The following is a 19,676-nucleotide window of genomic DNA, read 5'->3' as shown; positions in this document are numbered from 1 at the left end:
ATAGGGATAGGTTGCTGCAGGTTCTTCAGAAGAAGGGATATAGTTAGGGAGGGAAGATTAACCCCCAAACTGCTTGTGCTGTAGCGATTTCCACTGTCCAACACCACCATTTGTTTGCAGGGACAGTGGAGGCTAGATTTTTGTGCATCAGCTCTGTAGCTTATTAGGCTGCCTTATAAGGCTCCCTGATAGCTGCATTGCTGTTTGCACGCTGCTGTGCAAACCAACTGCTTTTTTAAAAGCACAAATCCTGTTGCTCCTTTCTGCACAGTTATCTTGTTTATTTGTCCACACTTTTGTGTGCAGCAGTCCTTTTTATTGCTGCCATACTTGTCCTGAGATCATTGTAGGGAGGTTGAAATTGTTCAACAGTCCTTGTATTTTTTCATATATCTTCCAGCCACTTTCTGCCACTTAGATTGCATTGTTATATACACTGGGCCTGAGTTTTGGTTCAATCTCCCCCCAAAAAAGGGAGATTTAAAGGGACACTGTCACCTGAATTTGGAGGGAACAATCTTCAGCCATGGAGGCGGGGTTTTGGGGTGTTTGATTCACCCTTTCCTTACCCGCTGGCTGCATGCTGGCTGCAATATTGGATTGAAGTTCATTCTCTGTCCTCCGTAGTACACGCCTGCACAAGGCAATCCATTTAGACCAGTTAATACTTTGCGCCTACTAGCACTGTCTGCTACTCAGCAGAGTAGCCCACCCCTGTACCTAGCTAGGCCACCTGGTTAGTCATGTTACCAATTTTGAACTGCTTTTAGCCTACTTTTTTATTTGGGTCTACTACCTGTGTCTGCGCCACTCATTACAGTTTTCTATGCCACAGAATGTTAAGGTATCCGTAAAAAACGGATGGAATACGGATGGTCTGTATTCCATGCGTTTTTTTTCTCGCACCCATTGACTTGCATTGGCGAGTCTCGTCCAAGACTCGCAGCAAATCGCAGCATGCTGCGATTTTTTTCACAGTCCGATTTCAGCTGAGAAAAAAATTGCAAATGGAATGTCACCTATTGAATAACATTGGTCCGAGTGCAATCCGATTTTTTTTATCGGATTGCACTCGTCCGTTTTTCTCGCAAGTGGAAAAGAGGCCTAAGACTGGGTGTCCTGGGTTCAAATCTGACAAAGGGCAACATCTACTTAAAATCTGTATGTCCGCCTTTTTCAAGAACGCTGAAGACACTCTGTTAACACCCGAGCATGCTCAGATAACACCTTATCCCAGCACGCTCGCTCATCGCTAATAAGCAAAAATATATATTTTCAAGAAATGAAATTTCACATTTTATTCAGTTGAAAGATTAAATAACTTCTTCAATATGATTTCCATCATTTGTGATGCAAAAGTTCATACACTTTGCAAAATTCTATTATAGTTACCGTAATTACATTATTTAAATTAATTAAAATGATAGTTAATAATAATTCCTATATGTCCAGACTGTAGAAAATAAAAGCACGGCAAAATCTAAACTCTGCAATAATATAAATATTAATGTAGTTATATCATTGCAAGTAATAAATAAACAATGTAAATCAATAGTCATTAGCTCATTACTATTGTCATTTATGACACATTATTAATATTATATGCTGTTACTGAAATATTACAAACTGTATAATTAATGACAATACGATACTATAATAGTAACGGAACATTAAAAATAATTTTCACTGCAATAATACTATTCCTAGTAATAAATTAAATGAATTCAGTTATTACCATCATTGTTATTTACATCCCATTATTCATCTTATTTTCTATTATTTAAATATTTGATATAATAAAGAATAATGAAATACTGTAAGGCTTTATTCAGATGTCCATTTTCCCCACATACAAAAAAAAAGGACTGATTATTTTGATCAGAGTGGGGTCCGAGTGTCATCAGTTTTTCTCGTACATGGAGACAAAAAAGAGTTTCTCCACCTTCTTCTATGTGGCAGTCTGTGAAAATGGGACTGTACTCGGATGGCATCCGAGTGCTATCCGACAGACCCATAGACTTGCATTGCTGATTCTGATCCTACACTCAGATCAAAGTCGAACATTTCTCCGCAGATGATTTTTCATGGGTTCGTCTGCAGATGCTCTTAAAATAATACAGCAAATGTCCGATTTATATGTAATAAATTTATATATAATAAACACTGTGATCCCATAGTAATACCGGATGCTCTGTAGTATCAGAAAATAATTATTTTATTATCTCCAGTAATATTACATGTAAAGTGCTGGTGCTATAGAAAGAAAAACTATTATTGTTATTAGTAAATAAGTGATGGCTGTTATTATTTACACCGGGGAATAAATATTCCATGCCATATATATTAAACACTGTGATCCCATAATAATACCGGATGCTCTGTAGTATCAGAAAATAATCACTTTATTATCTCCAGTAATATTACATGTAAAGTGCTGGTGCTATAGAAATAAAAACTGTTATTATTATTAGTAGTAGTAAATAAGTGATGGCTGTTATTATTTACATCAGGGAATAAATATTCCATGCTATATATAATAAACACTGTGATCCCATAATAATACCAGATGCTCTGTAGTATCAGAAAATAATCACTTTATTATCTCCAGTAATATTACATGTAAAGTGCTGGTGCTATAGAAATAAAAACTGTTATTATTATTATTAGTAGTAAATAAGTGATGGCTGTTATTATTTACATCAGGGAATAAATATTCCATGCTATATATAATAAACACTGTGATCCCATAATAATACCAGATGCTCTGTAGTATCAGAAAATAATCACTGTATTATCTCCAGCAATAATACATGTAAAGTGCTGGTGCTATAGAAATCAAAACTGTTATTATTATTAGTAGTAAATAAGTGATGGCTGTTATTATTTACACCGGGGAATAAATATTCCATGCTATATATAATAAGCACGGTCATCCCATAATAATACCGGATGCTCTGTAGTATCAGAAAATAATCATTTTATTATCTCCAGTAATTTTACATGTAAAGTGCTGGTGCTATAGAAATAAAAACTGTTATTAGAAGTAGTAAATAAGTGATGGCTGTTATTATTTACACCGGGGAATAAATATTCCATGCTATATATAATAAACACTGTCATCCCATAATAATACCAGATGCTCTGTAGTATCAGTATGAGCTCTGGGGTTACTATGTTTCTTCTTCTCTGCATTCTGTCATTCCTCATGATACCTGTGGAGCAACAATGTATCCTTGCAAGCAGTGAGAGTGACCTGGGGTCCTGCTCTGAGACCCCCACCCTGGCTGGAGAGCACTTAGGATCTGCAGCTCCTCTCCATGGATTGCAGAGGAGCCTCCATTGCCTGGATGTGTCACACACACACTCACACACTTCCAGGCACACACACTGTGACGTCTTTTGTGCATTTCCTGCATTACAAGGAGAGGGGAGGAGAAGGGGGGGTGTTACTAATCATCAGCAGCACCAGCAGCTACAGCAGCAGCAGCCTTCAGCAGGGAGTCTGCCCACAGGTCCTGCCAGCCCAGCCCCGGCTCATGTCTATTCCATGGGAGCAGCTGGAGCCGTCCCCGGGGATGTGAGCGCGACCCCCGTCCTGGTGCGGATGTGAGCGCTCCTTGGCCGCGCTGTGTTGTGCGCGGACTCAGTGGAGGACTGCGGCTGCTCCATTCGCTCTGCGGGAAGCTCCAGGAGGCTTCTGGCTGCAGCCACACATCTGCATGGATGATCCCAGACGGTAGGTAGAGGACAGCACAGCAGCACCCTTCACCAGGCCGGAGCAGGGATTACATGAGGATCTCCAGAGCCTCAGCCTGCAAGAAGAGGACGCCTTTCCCCCCCTCCTTCCTTGTTTTCCGTTAGAAATCCCTGGATTGAGTGGGAGTGAGCAACATATCACATTGGATCTCCATTGATTTACACTCGAGAGGTGGATCGGCTCTGATTAACCCCCTCTCTAAGCCATGGTGGTCTTCAATGGCTTGCTGAAGATTAGGATCTGCGAGGCTGTGAACCTGAAGCCCACAGCTTGGTCCCTGAGACATGCGGTGGGACCCAGACCTCAGACCTTCCTGCTGGACCCTTACATTGCAGTCAATGTGGATGACTCCAGGATAGGGCAGACCTCCACCAAGGCGAAAACCAACAGTCCAGCTTGGCATGATGACTTCTCCACGGATGTCTGCAATGGTAGGAAGATCGAGCTGGCAGTTTTTCATGATGCCCCCATTGGGTACGATGATTTTGTGGCTAATTGCACCATCCAGTTCGAGGATCTGCTGCAGAATGGGAGCCGGCACTTTGAGGATTGGGTAAGAGATGATGCCTGATGCTGGAGTAGGAGGCTTTATTTTCACACACATGTCCACAAAGCTATTGTTTTACTGCTGGAGTGTGGAGGAAATCCTCTAGTGTGGAATGACACGGCCACACATCCCTGCTCTTCCTTCTGCACCCTCCACATCTCCCACAGATCAGATACATGGGGGAGGGAAATCTCAGAGCAACCGGGGTCACCAGGGACCTTCTGCGCCCCACACTCAACCTACTAGGGTCATTACATTCATTTATATAGGGCCAACATAGTCCTGATCAAGTCTTATTTCCGAACCATACGTGAACCCCGTTACCTAAACATGGTATACAATGGGTTTTCTCAAGTAGACGTTCTCATTACTGCAAAAATGGAGCCACAATATTGACTAAAAAAATCCTCCAGCGCCATCCAAAATCATATAATCCCCTTTCTGTCCATAATTACAGCATTTATCGGTGATGGACAATAATGGAGCACCATTGTAGGTTGGGTTGGAGAAAGTGAGAATCCTTAGAGTAAAGGAGCAAATGAATCATTAGGAATTATTTTTCAATATTTTGTCATTTTTCCTCTGTATGCCATACTATTAATGGTAAGCAAAATTATTCCCAAATATTCTTTCCCCGACCCTTTGGCTCACGTCACCCTTGTTTTAGAGATGATTGCATCTTGTGTAGGTTATGTTGGCCCTATATAAAAACAGGTACTATATAAAGGAGCCATTTTTCTGTTTATATAAATTGTAATCAGTCATGTCAGCAGTTTTCCCCACTTTTATTCAGAAATATATGATGATGGAGACCTGCTATTACATAAATAGGCAGATTTAGCATTTCGGAGTGTCGGAAAGCCAAGTGACCACCTATGTAGCTTTAGGGATAAATGTAGACACTGAAGTGGGCAACTCAACATTTTTTTGTTTTCCAGTGATTGTTTTTCTAGGCTCGGATTGAAGGTATCTGGAACTTTGTCTAATATTATTATTGTTTTTTTTTTCAATAATTGTAATTTTTTTGGAGGGTGTAAATCATGGATTGGATATAAGTGGTGAAAGTGGGTGATTGCCAGTGATGGGTCAGGGGGTGGCCAACGTGGTAACCTGTGCTTGCTTTTGGTTGTGGAAGGAAATCCTTCTGTAAAGTAATGACAGATCTCTTGCTCTTCCGTCTGCTCCCTGTAAAGATGTGTTGTTGAGGACACCAGGGACAAGACTCAACCACCGTGACCCTCTGCCCTGTGTAATAAGCATGGCCATTGGTCAGAGGAATGTAAAGGATTTGACATCTTTGGTTTGGCGTTGTGTACAGACCACATGATATCCGCCTTTGTATTTGATGTTTATGGTTATGTTATATATTTATGGTTTATTTGTTGCATTCTGTATTTCAGTCAATAAATGTGTTTAGTTACAATTGAAGCTTATAAAGACACCTAATATTAGTAAACAGAATTAAGAGAAGGGTTTTAAAGTACAACTGCCCCCTCCAAAAAAATATAAAAAAAAGGTGATCATCAATGTATCTTCCATTCCAACGCCCATGAGTTTGACACCTTGATTTCTAGATTGTCTGAGCTGTCAGTCTTCCTGATTATGCAGTGATACATTTCCAAGTAATGTTTCTCTGTAAAACCAGTCAGGCCTGCCACACATAGGGTAGTGAGCAACTATTTAAAAAGAAATATAAAAGATCATCGTTATCGTTATGTAGACCATATTCAAACTATATGGGGACCCCATTTATTGGGCGAAAGGGTGTAAAAACTATGTTCTATCATCGATCGACGCTCATTATGTGCAAACCCGCCTTTAGTCGCCAATCAATCAATGTCTATTCATGTTTGCTACTCGGGACCGGGATCTCGTTGAGCTTTGCCATACTGTGTGCACACGCGAAATCTGACATTGTTAAGGATTTTTTTTTTCTTTGTTTTGTTCTTTTTCTGACCTCTGACCAGGGCCACGAGAGACCACCATTGTCAGAGGTGTCAGCAACTGGTGATATATCGCTGTCAACACAAAGGATAATATGGAGAATTCTTCTTTTTTACCCCAATGTATTTTTACGGTCTTTTATTAGGTATTTAAAAGTGACCTTATTGTCCATTGTGGCCAATCAGAGCTCCAGTCTCAAAAGACCATTTATTATGTTATGCTTGTAATATATTGCATGTTCAACGTGAAGATCCGATCTGCTGCCATTGGTCACAATTTTACTAGATTCATCTCTAAAGCTGACCGTGAACAAAACCTTTCATTTCAGATGTTTCTGCCATTGCTCATGTCATATTCATGGGGTTTTGAGAAGCTCAAAATTGGAGACTTGTTTTTCGGGATCCCGATATTTGGATGATTCAGTTAAAATAAGTCTATCCATCTGTAGGGTCAGAAAATGTTCTTCAGGTACGTCTTGCAGTTCAGAGACTGAGAGCGTTGTGAGGACACTCCATATTCCACATTGGAAAATTTAATTTTGGTGTTATAGGGGTTGCCCTTTGAAGACAACTTTTATGACATATGGACACAATAGAAGGTGATCCGCCTCTGAGGAGCCCCATTTATAAGCCAGATAATAGAGTCACTTTTATATTAATTATAAAGAGGTCTTTTATATAAATTGCTGCCATGTAATACTATATTTTTCTTGTAATTGCTCGTTAAAAAATTCTGTTCACGGAGTTGCCAGAAACAGGACTAGTATGGTCAGTTGATCACCCCAAGGGCCACATAGCAGGGTTGTCTCTGAGCGCTTGCGATGGAGATACCTCTTTAGTTCTGGATAAGCTTAAAAGGCTTGTCTAGACTTATGATATTGATAACCTATCCTTACGATGAAGTTCTCGGCAATGGTCACTACATAGTGAATGAAGCTGTGCTCTACCAGCTACGTTCACTACGTTCTACATATGTCCTTCACCACCGTTTGGGTTACTAGGTGCCAGACCACCATGATCTGATATCGATGACCTTTCTTAAAGTTCCCCGTACATTTTAGAATAAATCTTTATCGGTGGGATTGGCCTGATGTCAGGGGAGAGAGAGATCCAGCACTTTGGATTTCCAAGTTGCCTCCAGAGAAATCTCCCAGAGAGAGCACAAGAGTGAACGGTGAAGCTAAGGAGGAGTTGGGAGAGATTGCTGTCGGTGAAACCATCGTGTGTCATGTGTATGGTCAGGGAAGATAAAGGATAGATCATCATCATCATCATGAGCCTTTAAAAAAATGTTCCCTAAAAGAATATTATGCCTGGCCACTTTTACCTGAATCAATTTCTGGAAAACTAGTGAGAGTGAGAACCAATTATACCATTGAACTTGATGGACCTAGGTCTTTTTCCGACCTATGTAACTCCCACTTCAGTAGGATTACCACCCAGATTTCCATGACTCTTGAATGGCAAATTGGTGTAGTTATGAGACGATAAATCCCCCACTCCGAAGTGTCACATAATTTAGCAGACTTGTTGTCACTCGTCGCTCCTACTTGGGACAACTCACAGATCTGGATTTACAATTATTGTGATTTATCTTACAACGAAAACGTGACCGAATGTGCATGTTATATCTACGATGGGAGGAGATCTGATCTACGACTGGATATCACCGGAACCATTTATCCCTGCGGATCCTCATTTGCCCCTAGAATGGACAGCTGGTTGGGTCTTTTGGCATATTAGATTGTCAGCAGATCCCACCCAAAAACCCAGGCTTGTGCCAACAGGAGTCTTATATGTGCTGGCAGCTTAACTGCTGTTTGCAGATGGCACTATGTCAGTATCCACAGAAAGTCTTTAGGCACAAATACATAACCGCATTTTCAGTTTTTAGATAAATCCTACTTTTTTCCCAGGGATTTTTTGCTTGTTGAGTTATAGAGGAGCAAATTTGCTTTTTTTTAATTATCTAACCCACCAAATTGATGTGAATATTACATTTTTAGGTAAATCAACTGCTTGATGCCTGGAAGTTACCATATATCTTAGATTCTGCCATTATAGTCAAGATTCTGTAAAACAAACATGGTTAGAATGATGAATCTGTACTGAAATGCGGAACTGAAAATTAGACTTCAGATTAATATTGCGGCCCCGTTGTTGCGTCTCACACTTGTGGTTTGGTCATTGTAATCTAATCTTTTGAGCCACAATACAAGACATGGTTATAGCTTCCTGTGACCTAAACCACTGTTTGTGGCTTTGAGTGCTCAGTGTCAGCTGGGAGCAGTAAAGTTTTACTTTACACATCAATTGGTGTTGACATCGGGAAACTTAATAATTTTTCCTATTGGCTGAAAATGTTGGGGGTATTTTTATATGAATGTAAATATACGTATATTTTTTAATTTTTGGCCACTGAAAAAGAAAAAAATGTACCGTAATTTCACCAGGCATAGAGTGTGTTTGATCCTTATAGCCTTGTTTGGATGTGAATGGTCTTCTCTACAGCTAGATCGACCCCATGATCGTTGGCTCTGATACAGACTTGAGAATTATGGCAGCAGCAGGAGACAAGTATTGCCTTGTAGGTGGCATAACTGTCTATTAATGCTGTTATGTTAAAAATGAGGATGTGTTAAAAGTTGGGTGGGAACAGAATTTTTATACAATCAGATTGCACAATTTATGACTACAGCAGGAGAAGAGTGTGCTGATCTTGTGGGAAGCAGCGACCTGTTTATTCATGTTGTTATATGTACTTGGGCAGTGTCATGAAGTGGGCGGAGATAGAACACTAGCTAACCAATTAGATCACAGAAATAATAGCAGCAGAAGAAGAGGATGTTTAACTTGTGTAGGGAAGTGACTTACGTCCATCATATAGACTAGATAACTATCAGCCAAATGACCATTTGTTCATCAGCTCTGTCTCCCGACTTACCCGTACAAAAGACCGCTCTGCTTGGCTGAGCGCTCTTCTGTTCTCTACAAGAGACCTTGGGCAGAGGTTTATATCCAGGAGAACAAAACGATCAACCATTGAAATTCAACAGACCAAATCCTTCTCTCACTCAACATTGTTGTTTGATTTGGAAGACCCCAGAAACTGTTGTCCAATCCCACCAATATCAGCGGGTTCAGTCAAGTTTAGTCTATGGGGTCTTTGATATTTCCATGTGATCATATACCTTTTATAAGTACAAGTCTTCCAGATTCTTTTTTTTTCATAAAGGAAGATATTTTGCTTACTTTAGCTTTTTTTTTGTAAGCGAGTGATGCAGACGGATGCCATGGTGACCCTGCATGCGCTGCCACCTCTGCAATTACATCTCTAATTTTCCTTTCATCAATAACAATGCCCAATTACATTTATTTCACCCTGGGATTATAGATCTGCACAGTGCTTTTATAGTTTCAGGATGTGGACTAATTTAACCCTTCCGCTACCAATTCTATTACTGTATTGCTGTTTCCATTTCCCAATAGACATTATTGTATCAGAGACTATTGTATCATTTATACATAAATATATTTATATGTAAATATTCAGGTCCTGAGTTCCTCTGCAATGGTGGTAATATTTAGTGAAACCTTAGGAGTGTTTTAAGTTCCTTGCAGCTCTACCACAAGGAAATCAAACTTTCCATTTACATCAATGTGCTGCCTTTATAATGCACGCGAGATGTGCGAGATAGCTGCTCTGAATTCTGGCTGCAACATAAGTAATCACCCCCTCCTCTTCCTCTATGTGATCCAAATTTTGTAATACAGTATCTTACTATGAAAATTCATTGCAGTCATAGGCTCACAGTATCAGGCAGTGGAAATGAATATACTCATTGTCCCATTTCAGCCTATTGTTAAATTGCAAATGGCTTAAGGTACCTTCACACATAACGATATTGTTAACGATATCGTTGCTTTTTGTGACGTAGCAACGATATCGTTAAGGACATCGTTATGTGTGACAGCGACCAACGATCAGGCCCCTGCTGGGAGATCGTTGGTCGCTGAACAAAGTCCAGAACTTTATTTCGTCGCTGGATCTCCCGTGGACATCGCTGGATCGGCATGTGTGACACCGATCCAGCGATGTCTTCACTGGTAACCAGGGTAAACATCGGGTAACTAAGCGCAGGGCCGCGCTTAGTAACCCGATGTTTACCCTGGTTACCCGGGGACTTCGGGATCGTTGGTCGCTGGAGAGCTGTCTGTGTGACAGCTCTCCAGCGACCAAACAGCGACGCTGCAGCGATCCGGATCGTTGTCAGTATCGCTGCAGCGTCGCTTATGTGAAGGGGCCTTTAGAAATGTTTTTACAATATGCCATTTACACGGAGGGAATACTATTATATCTATTTGTTTGAGGCTCTAATGCTGGGACTGCAACGCGATTTTGGCCTCCATACAGGTTGCGCAGACAAAAATTGCTCTGTGTCAGTACATTGCTACATAATGAAAGTGAATGGGGTGGCATTGTGACCCGTAAGGTACCACAAGAAGAAAATTGCAAAAAGTTTGAACCAGTTGGATTTTTTGTGACTTGCAAGTTGTGGTCGCTCTACCTCTCAGGTTGCATTCACCTGCATCATTCTGCAATGTAGCACCGGCGTAGAGAGACTTTTGGCCACACAACTTGTCAATTGTCTTCTAGGCACAGCATTAATATGCATTGCTGCTCCTGTTATTTCAGATACCATATAAAGGAATTTGAATCTAACTATGTGGGTCCCACAATCAGGATACTAATCTATTAGCTAGAACAGCATCTGGAGGACCCAACATATCTTTGTATTTCATGGACATCCCATATGCAATCTGTCTGGAGAAGGTCCTTTCGTCTGAAACGTCACTAATTTTTGGATTGCTTTGCTAATAAATCTGATATTATCTTCCTGGCACTCTAGTTCCGGATTCTTTCTTCACTGAGTGGTATCCTATCCTGGCACTGTATTATTATACAGAGTGACGTACATACTATTTATATTAAGTAAAATAGGATACCTGAATTTTTTGTACACAGCGTCAAAAAGTCATCAAAAGCTCATCATTGGATCGTAGCACAAATGCTCGATGATCAGCTTATTGTAAGGGAGTTTTTCTGAAAGTTGGTGTCTAAGGGCTCATACTCACTTGCGAGAAACTCGGATGAGTCTCGCATGTTAATACCTGGAGCGTGCGGCTGCATGTATTCCTATGCGGCCGCACGCTCCGATCTGCCGGGTATTAACATGCGAGACTCATCCGAGTTTCTCGCAAGTGAGTATGAGCCCTAAAGCTGAACACAGCTTTATTGATAGGCTCACCTTAGTGAGATGGATTCACTAAGCCTCATGTCCAAGTGGGCACATGGACCTTGGACTTTAGTGTAGCAGGCAGGAAGGGGCGTGTGGAATGAGGACTTAGAGCACTGGAGGCCACAGGTGGCCAGATGCAGAGAGGACGCAGGAAAGTCTGAAGCAACGTAGACCACAGGTATGCAGCGTCACAGGCAGTGCTGTTGAGTCGGAATCGTAGAGTCGGAGTCCGAGTTTGTGTCCATTTTGGTGGAGTCAGAGTTGGAATGTGAGGTTCTGACGCGTTTCAAGTCTAGCTGACTCTTAATTGTAGATTTGACTTGAAACGCGTCAGTATCTTTTTTTTATGCCCATGCTATTTTAATTAAGTTTCCAAAAAAGAAAATTAAAACGCCAGAATTATTATTTTTTGGTCACCGCAACATTACAATAAAATGCAATAGCAGGTGATCAAAACATTGTATCTACCCCAAAATGGCATCTGTACAAACATCAGCTCGGCATGGAAAAAATAAGCCCTCACCCAACCCCAAATCCCCAAAAATGGAGATGCTAGAGGTCTTGAAAAATGGCGCCATTTTTTTTAAATACGTTGGATTTTTTTTTAATACGTTGGATTTTTTTTTTTTTTTCACCACATAATTAAAAAAAAAGAATCTATACATGTTTGGTATCTGCGAACTCATAATGAGCTGGAGAATCATAATGGCAGGTCTGTTTTAGCATTTAGTGAAAATTATTAAAAAAAAATAACAATTGGGGAATTGCACTTTTTTTTTTAAATTTCACTGCACGTGGTATTTTTCTCCCATTTTCTCCCATACACTATACGGTAAAACCAATGGCGCCATTCAAAAGTACAACTCGTCCCGCAAAAATACAAGCCCTCAAATGGCCGTATTGTTCGAAAAGTAAAAAATAAGTTATGGCTCTGGGAAGAAGGGGAGCAAAAATCAAAAGTGCAAAAATGGAAAATCTCAAGGTGGTGATAGGGTTAATTCATGCAATTTACTAATATACTCATGTACAAAAAAAGTGTCCTAAGCTTAAGCTCTACTTCCAGCTTGTGCTTTAGGCCGGAGTGACACATGCGAGAAACACGTCCGTGTCTCGCATGTGAACAGCAAGCTCTGGCGCTGGCACTTTGGAGCGGAGCGTGCGGCTCCATGTGTTCCTATGCGGCCGCACGCTCCGCTCCGAAGTGCCAGCGCCAGAGCTTGCTGTTCACATGCGAGACACGGACGTGTTTCTCGCATGTGTGACTCCGGCCTTAGCCAGAAGATTGTTTACTGTGTGGGCATCTCACCACTGGTGGGTGTGGAAGGTGTGGAATGGCCTCTTTTTTTAATATTCCCCTTCTCTTTCTATACTGTGACCGAGGACGGGGTTGACCTAGCTATTGAAGTTAGCAGAAATGGTCAGGTGCAGAACAAAACCCACAAAATAACACCAGAATGATTTGTGCCACATGATGAACATCTTGTTACAGATGTCAATCAATGGGATGCAAAATTCTAATATATACATTCATGCTCTTTTCGGCTTTTATGCTAATTTATTTGTTTTGTTATAGAGAATGTTTGCTGTGTGGAAATATAATGTCAGCCGCATTTGTTTGCTGTGTTAGACGCCCACAGGTCATAGATTTTCATTCTTAGGGTTTGGGAATTGCATATGACTAATTAGAAGCGAAGTACAAGCTGGGCCGGCGCTTGGGATAAAACTCGGAATAAGGGCACAAATGTGACTGTGTGGATGTGCGCTGGAGCTGCTTTATTCCTATTTATTTGCGTTTCTAGAAATGATCATGATCGGTAAATGGACCTATGGGAATTGTAGCTGATACTCAAGTCTTTTGGATCCTTCTGTAATGTAGCTGTGCGTGACCACAGACATTAGATATTTCTCGGAACGTTCAGCCATTTGTCTGGGATTCTGCTCACTATATGAAGCCTCTGGGGGCTACAGGTGTTGTTTGTCAAGTGCACCCAAATTAACAGCCCATACAGTCAATATCTTATGTCTACTTGAGCCATTTGGCTTTTTAGGCACAAATATAAAGAAGATCGGTCACTTTCCATAAATACAGAATTTTTTTCAAAATGGGGTAAATGCCTCTGTTCTCCTGAATCCGGTATTGATTTTCTTTTGTTCCTGCGCCTCTCCGTTCCTGAGATATGGCCCCTTCTTTCTTATGTATAATTCTTTTCTTTTGAACAAACTGGGTGTGGTCCTTAACAATTCTCTGTGGGATTTTTCTTGAGGATCACACCCAGTTGGCTAAAAAAACAAGACTAGATTTATATACAGGTAAGAGAGGGCCATATCTTAGTAATGGAGAGGCGCAGGAACAAAACAAAAACAGCGCCGGATTCCGGAGAACATCGTTATTTACACCAACTAAAAATTACAAATGGCAAGTGATGGGTCCTCTTTAAAGAGGTTGTCTCATCTTGGATATTTATGGCATATTTACGGGATTATGCCACAATTGTCTGAAAGATCTGGTTCCCACCGGTGTGACTTGCCTCAGTCTCTAGATTAAGACTCCATTACATACTCACTAGAATGGAGAGGTGGCCATATATGCAAAGCTCCCCTCAACTATTTATATCGAAATGGCAAAATTTAATAAATGTTCACAACCCCAAAACAAACCAAAGGAGAGAGCTGGGCATGCGTGGCCACATCTGCACTGACCTTGGCTCGTGGTAGGATCCGCATGCATTGGACATTTATGACATATCATGTGGATTTGCCTTAAATGTTCAAGATGAAAATGCAGTGGCATGTAGAAGTTCTCGGCACCCCTGGTCAAAATTTACTGGTATTGTGAACAGTTAAGCAAGTTGAAGATTAAATGATCTCTAAAAGGGTTAAAGTTAAAGATGCCACATTTCCTTTGTATTTTAGGCAAAAAAAAAATTGTCATTTTTTTTACACTTTAAAAATTACAAAAATGAAAATGAGGCTATGCAAAAGTTTGGGCACCCTGCATGATTAGTACCTAGTGGCACCCCCCTTTTGCAAGTATCACAACTTGTAAATTCTTTTTGTAGCCAGACAAGAGTCTTTCAATTCTTGGGTGAAGGATTTTTATCCATTCTTCCTTGGAAAATTTATTACAGTACTGTGAGATTCCGGGGTCATCTTGCATCCTCTGTTATTTTGAGGTCTAGCCTCAGATTTTCAATGATGATCAGATCAGGGGACTGTGAGGGCCATTGTAAAACCTTCAGCTTGCTCATTTGTGGATTTTGACCTGTGTTTAGGATCATTATCCATTTGTAGAAGCTATCCTCTTTTCACCTTCTGCTTTTTTTTTGAGATGGTGTTATGTTTGCATCAAGAATTTGTTGAAATTTCATTACATCCATTCTTCCCGCTAACCGTGAAATGTTCCCCGTGTCATTGGTTACAACGCAACCCCAAAGCATTATTGATCCACCCTCATGCTTAAAGGGAACCTGTCACCCCCAAAATCGAAGGTGAGCTAAGCCCACCAGCATCAGGGGCTTATCTACAGCATTCTGTAATGCTGTAGATAAGCCTCCGATGTATCCTGAAAGATGAGAAAAAGACGTTAGATTATACTCACCTGGGGGCGGCCAGGCCTCTCTGACCTTTCCCGGCGCCTGCGCACTGCAGTACTTTGCTCTGCCCTCAATAGGACAGACAAAGTACGCCTGCACCGGACCGCAGCGGGACCTGCCCCTGGGTGAGTATAATATAACCTCTTCCATAATGCTGTAGGTAAGCCTCTGATGCTGGTGTGCTTAGCTCACCTTCAATTTTGGGGGTGACAGGTTCCCTTTAATGGTTGGCAAGATGTTCTTTTCCTGAAATTCTGTGCCCATTTTTCTCCACAAATACCTCTGATCATTTTTGCCAAAGAGTTCTATTTTAACCTCATCGGCCCACAGGTCTTGTTTCCAAAATGTATCAGACTTGTTTAGATGTTCTTTTGTATACTTCTGATGCTGATTTTTATGGTGAGGATGCAGGAGAGGTTTTTTTCTGATGACGAGGAAGCTGGAAAATTTGCATCACTTGTCTTTTACTAATGATGATAGTGAACAAGCCATAACTCTAACAGGCTAATTAAGGTCTGAAACCTTGGTCAAAGTTATCTGAACACGCAAATCTCCAATGATGCCCAAACTTTTGCATCAGCCCATTTTTCTTTTTGTAATTTTTCGAAATGTAAAAAATGACTATATATTTGTTAGCTTAAAATACAAAGTAAATGTGTCATCTTTAACTTTAGCCCTTTTAGAGATCATTTCATCTTCAACTTTCTTAACTGTTCACAATAACTGTAATTTTGGCTAGTGGTGCTCAAACATTTACATGCCGCTGTACCTCTTTATCAACGCTGTGATTCTCGTGGGTTTTTAGGTGGCTTTTTATGTCTTTATATATTATTGAACATACAGATTTGTTTGGGTACAGGTGCATTTAGTGGTTCCTTTTTATTGTTTCTCTGGTTGTGTATAAAATTATTTTTCAAATAAGCAATACTCACCCTTACTAATCTCTTTGCAGCTCCGTTTTCAACGTTTACGCAGTCCCCAACGGTCTCTATTTTCTAGTTTCGAATCACGACACCTTAAGTGGCAGGAAATTATGCTCATTTGACCATTATTAAGTCAGTGATTGACTAAGCAGGCATCTTCTTGCTTTTCTTGTGCACAAGAAGTAGAGACCAGCAGGGACCGAGCAAGTATTGGAACAGGAGCTGGGAAAAGGTGGGGAAAGCCAGCTGTTTTTTGGACAATAAATTGCAGAAAATTTTTATTAGTAAAATTGCATAAAACAGAACGTTCCCAGTACTAATACATGTGAAAGCTTTTTCTACATGTTTCAAACTGAACCTCTGTCCCTACTCGTGGATTGTCACACTGTGACTGTGCGTGATTCGGGAAAGGGGCCCCAAACCGTCCCTAGCACTAGGGCCCTAACTCTCTCCGCTCTCAAAGATACCTCTAAAGATGAGGAGGTTTGGGCCACCAGCCTTACTGTTCTCCTGTTATACCTTAACCTGTCCCTTCCCCCTCACCCCACGAGTCCTGGGACAGAAATGTTAGTGTATAAACATGTGAGACAGACAGGGATAACAAAAAGCAACTAACATACAAAACACTCACCAAAGGTGGAGAGGTATATAGGGAAGCGTAGGAATGTACAAAAAAATGGGAATAAGAAAACATTCACCTAAAAACAGCATGCAACAATCTCCTGCAGCAGCAATGCTCTCCAACTCAGCATGGTGACTCCGAAGAGCAAGGAAGTAAACTTTCACTGGCAAGAAAGATAAGGTCTGGCCAGATTATACATGGAGAGGAAATGACCAGATCAGCAACAGCTGTGAAATGGATCTGCAAGTTTCTAACCAGCATAAAAAGGGTTGTTAACCTCTTCGGCACCAAAGGAAACAAAATCCATTTAATATGGAACAAGAACACCCAGGCTAAATGGAAGATCTACTATTCATAATACGTAGTGATCTTCTAACCCCAGATCTCCCAGGAGGACGTGACCCACTCATGATATGGATCATGTTCACATTTAATTCTACTAATAAAAATTTTCTGCATTTTTTTAATCAAAAAAACTGCTGAATATTCCTACCGTTTCCTATTGATACCACTGGGCAGGAGTGGTTTTTCATTTGATTTGAGGATTCGCTGTCTACTTCAACGTGGGTGAGCTGGATCACACTTTCTTATTCATTGGAACCGAAGGATAAGGAATGGATAAGTATTGCTTTTTTTTCCTCCTGCCTATGGATAATAGTTTTTATGAGCTGAACAACCAGATATTAAAGAGGAAGACTTGCAATGCTTCTCTGGTTTGTATGTTTCAAAGGACGTGTTCCTCTGTTATTCTTCCTGGAAATAAATTACCGTAATAACTTCACAACTGGCCATTTTCAAGACCATTTGTATCCCCCATAAATCTGAAACTACTAGGACAGCTATGACAAAAGACACTGTGAGTGGCCACCTGATCTTATGATCCCTCTTGTTAAAGTACCGTATATGTGATATACTTTGGTCCACTTATTACTCTTTTATACTTAGTTGGCACTTTGGCTTTTATATATACACTGTATATTTTTTGCCTATTTATGCTACATTTTCCGATCTGACTGTCTCTCGTTTTCTCACTGCCTTCACCTTTATGCATTTTTAATACTATTTTAATATTATTTTGTGTTGTAGTAAAGATGATTTGTTCTGAGCTGATAGGATAGTCCCAGATTTTGTAGGGCCCCATCCCATTGATGAATGATGCCAAACCCAATTTTTGTCTAAGTTTTGAGATGGTTAATGGTGATGGCACAGTCTGCCCACTGTGATGCCCAATGGCCTTTGTTTGGGGGGAGTCCAAAAAAACTATCTGCCCCTGTGATCATGACTTTATGTAATATCTACACTTCTGAGATCCAGAAGAAACATTTACATGAATATTTGAGAATGATACAGCAGGATTTTAATAAAGATATCATGTGAGGTGCTTTTGTATTGGGACAGTGGACCCTTATCAGAAGAGCTTTACAGTAAATCTATGGTTACATCACGTTACCTTTGCCTAAAACCACAGCCGGGTTTCGTGCGCTCAGGTTTCTCTGGTAGGAACAATATACTTATTGATGGATACTTCCCATCTGAACCTCGGTGCATGTGGCTATAGGGACGGGTAGGGGACTGCTGTGCTGCCAACTTCCTCTTCCACATCGTTACCTGATTATTAGTTCTGTCCCATCACTGGCACTACTGCTACCAGCTGTAATTTATGAGAGTCTGGTGCCAATAATTCCATTATCCTGGGTCCTCGTGGACCTGCTCTTGAGAAGTCTGTTTCTATCATCGGGCGCTGCTGTATTTATTCTGTGGGTGACAATGGTGATGGAGGAAACGTTGAGACCAGAAGCTCTGGACATCACAGGCTCTGTCCAGCCACAGGGACTAGGGTGGCCGGGACCTGTAGTGCCGTCTACTCTGGAAGTATGGGTGCATGTACTGTACAGTTGGAGGAATTAGCTTCCTGCTTTGGTCAGTGGGACAGCACCACACCCGGTTCTACTCCTGCTTTGCCTGTTTGATTCTGGTTCTGACCTCAGACCATTTACTGATGATGATTCTTCTGACCGATTTTGTTCTCTTGGTTCTGACCCAGTGAACTGATCATTCCTGCTATCCCGCTCCACCGGCCAGTGGCTACTCTGAGGACTCAACACAGGACTCCTGTGTAATCAGCATTCCTGTACAAAGAGTTACAGAGTGAAGATGAGGGCTCCCCTGGGACCTGATAGTGGAAGTAGCTAGCAGAGAGCCTATCCATGGACGTCCTATATAGAGCTGCCAATTGACCACACAAAGAGCCAGTGTTACATATTGAAGCAGGATAGACAGATGATAGATAGACAGAGAGATAGATGATAGATAAATAGATAGATAGATAATAGATAGATAGTAGAGAAATATAGTTAGACTAGATGGTGGCCCGATTCTAACGCATCGGGTATTCTAAAATATGCATGTCCACGTAGTATATTGCCCAGTCACGTAGTATATTGCCCAGTCATGTAGTATATTGGCCAGTCACGTAGTATTTTGGCCAGTCACGTAGTGTAATGCTCCATGCAGTTATGGCCCCATAGATGCCCCATATAATGCTCCATGCAGTTATGGCCCCATAGATGCCCCATATAATGCTCCATGCAGTTATGGCCCCATAGATGCCCCATTTAATGCTTCATGCAGTTCTTTATGGCCCCATAGACGCTCCATACAGCATTGTGCTCACCTACTCACATACTCACCTCTCGTCGCTTCTCCTCAGCGTCCAGTCTCTCCGCGCTGACTGTTCAGGCAGAGGGTGGCGCGCACACTAATATGTCATCGCGCCCTCTGACCTGCACAGTCACTGCAAGAGGACGGGAAGACGGAGCGGCGCCCGGCGGATGGAACGCGGACAGGTGAATATGAAATACTCACCTGCTCCTGGCGCTCCTGACGCTGTCCCTGCCCGTCCCATGGTACCGCAGCTTCTTCGCGCCTGCGCGAGAAGGACCTGCCATGATGTCACGGTCACATGACCGTGACGTCATGGCAGGTCCTCGC

The 19,676-nt window shown here is 41.4% G+C and overlaps 1 protein-coding gene across 1 annotated transcript in view; it reads left to right on the top strand.

Moving 5' to 3' along the window:
- The first annotated feature begins 3,421 nt into the window (after positions 1 to 3,421).
- Positions 3,422 to 19,676, top strand: part of PRKCE (protein kinase C epsilon) — a 468,593-nt gene continuing 452,338 nt past the window's right edge. Inside the window, exon 1 of the mRNA XM_069768630.1 lies at positions 3,422 to 4,310. Coding sequence (XP_069624731.1) covers positions 3,963 to 4,310 — 348 coding nt within the window. The 5' untranslated portion in view covers positions 3,422 to 3,962. The remainder of the gene's footprint in view (positions 4,311 to 19,676) is intronic.

The sequence above is a fragment of the Ranitomeya imitator genome, chromosome 5 (genome assembly GCF_032444005.1).
Source record: "Ranitomeya imitator isolate aRanImi1 chromosome 5, aRanImi1.pri, whole genome shotgun sequence".
Lineage (NCBI taxonomy): Eukaryota > Metazoa > Chordata > Amphibia > Anura > Dendrobatidae > Ranitomeya > Ranitomeya imitator.
Note: the sequence above shows the minus strand (reverse complement) of the source record. Positions and strands in the feature narration are given on the sequence as shown.